At 45.1% G+C, this 874-nt stretch overlaps 1 protein-coding gene across 1 annotated transcript; it reads right to left on the bottom strand.

Annotated features, from left to right (window-relative positions):
• Window positions 1-3: 3 nt before the first annotated feature.
• On the bottom strand, window positions 4-801 carry LOC103584727 (olfactory receptor 8J2-like; the record flags this gene model as incomplete). The annotated part of the gene is made up of 1 exon (XM_008565618.1): window positions 4-801. A coding segment is annotated over exon 1 (798 nt), but the record flags the coding sequence as incomplete, so codon positions are not given.
• Window positions 802-874: the final 73 nt, after the last annotated feature.

Below are 874 nucleotides of genomic sequence, written 5' to 3' on the forward strand. Positions count from 1 at the left end.
TGAGTGGTTGGTCCTTGGTTGCAAATACATGAAAAGAAGAGTCCCGTAGAACACAGAGACAGCCATTAAGTGAGAAGCGCAGGTGGAAAAGGCTTTTTGTCGTCCCTGTGAGGAACGTATCCTCAGAATGGCAAGGACAATGTTGAAGTAGGATATGAGAATAACAGTCATGGAGAAACATAAGTTGGTTTCTAAAAAGGTAAATACTGCTGTTTCTGGAATGTAGGTTTTAGAACAGGACAAAGCTAACAAAGGAACATCATCACAGTAGAAATGGTGGATTATGTTGGAAGAGCAGAATGACAAGGAGAACACACAGCAAGTGACAGTCACTGCTGTGGTCAGACTTTGGAGGTATGTGAGGAAAACCAGCAGACGGCAGATCTGCGGAGACACCAGCACCATGTACAGCAGGGGGCTGCAAATAGCCACATAGCGGTCATAGGCCATTGCTGACAGCATGAAAATCTCAGACACGGTGAACACTAAGAATCCACCCAGCTGGGCTGCACATCCATAGTAAGATATGGTTTTCTTGGTAAGCGAGAAGTTAACCAGCATTGTAGGGACAATGGTGGTAGAATTGCCAAGACTGAAGACAGCCAAGTGACGGAGGAAAAAGTACATGATGGTTTGAAGTTGGGAGTCAACACTGGTGAGGGTGATGATGCACAGGTTTCCTGTCCCAGTCAGTCCATAGATCCCCAGGAAGACCAGGAAGAGGGGAATCTGGAGCTCTGGACGGTCTGAGACACCCAAGAGAATGAACTCAGTGACCAGGGTGGGATTGCCAGAAGCCATTTACTCTTTTTCGTTCAACATTTAATGGGAAAAATGGAAACAGAACAATAGGTAATAAATTGTTTTTTTTTTC

The sequence above is a fragment of the Galeopterus variegatus genome, unplaced genomic scaffold (genome assembly GCF_000696425.1).
Source record: "Galeopterus variegatus unplaced genomic scaffold, G_variegatus-3.0.2 Scaffold92930, whole genome shotgun sequence".
NCBI classification, from domain to species: Eukaryota; Metazoa; Chordata; class Mammalia; order Dermoptera; family Cynocephalidae; genus Galeopterus; species Galeopterus variegatus.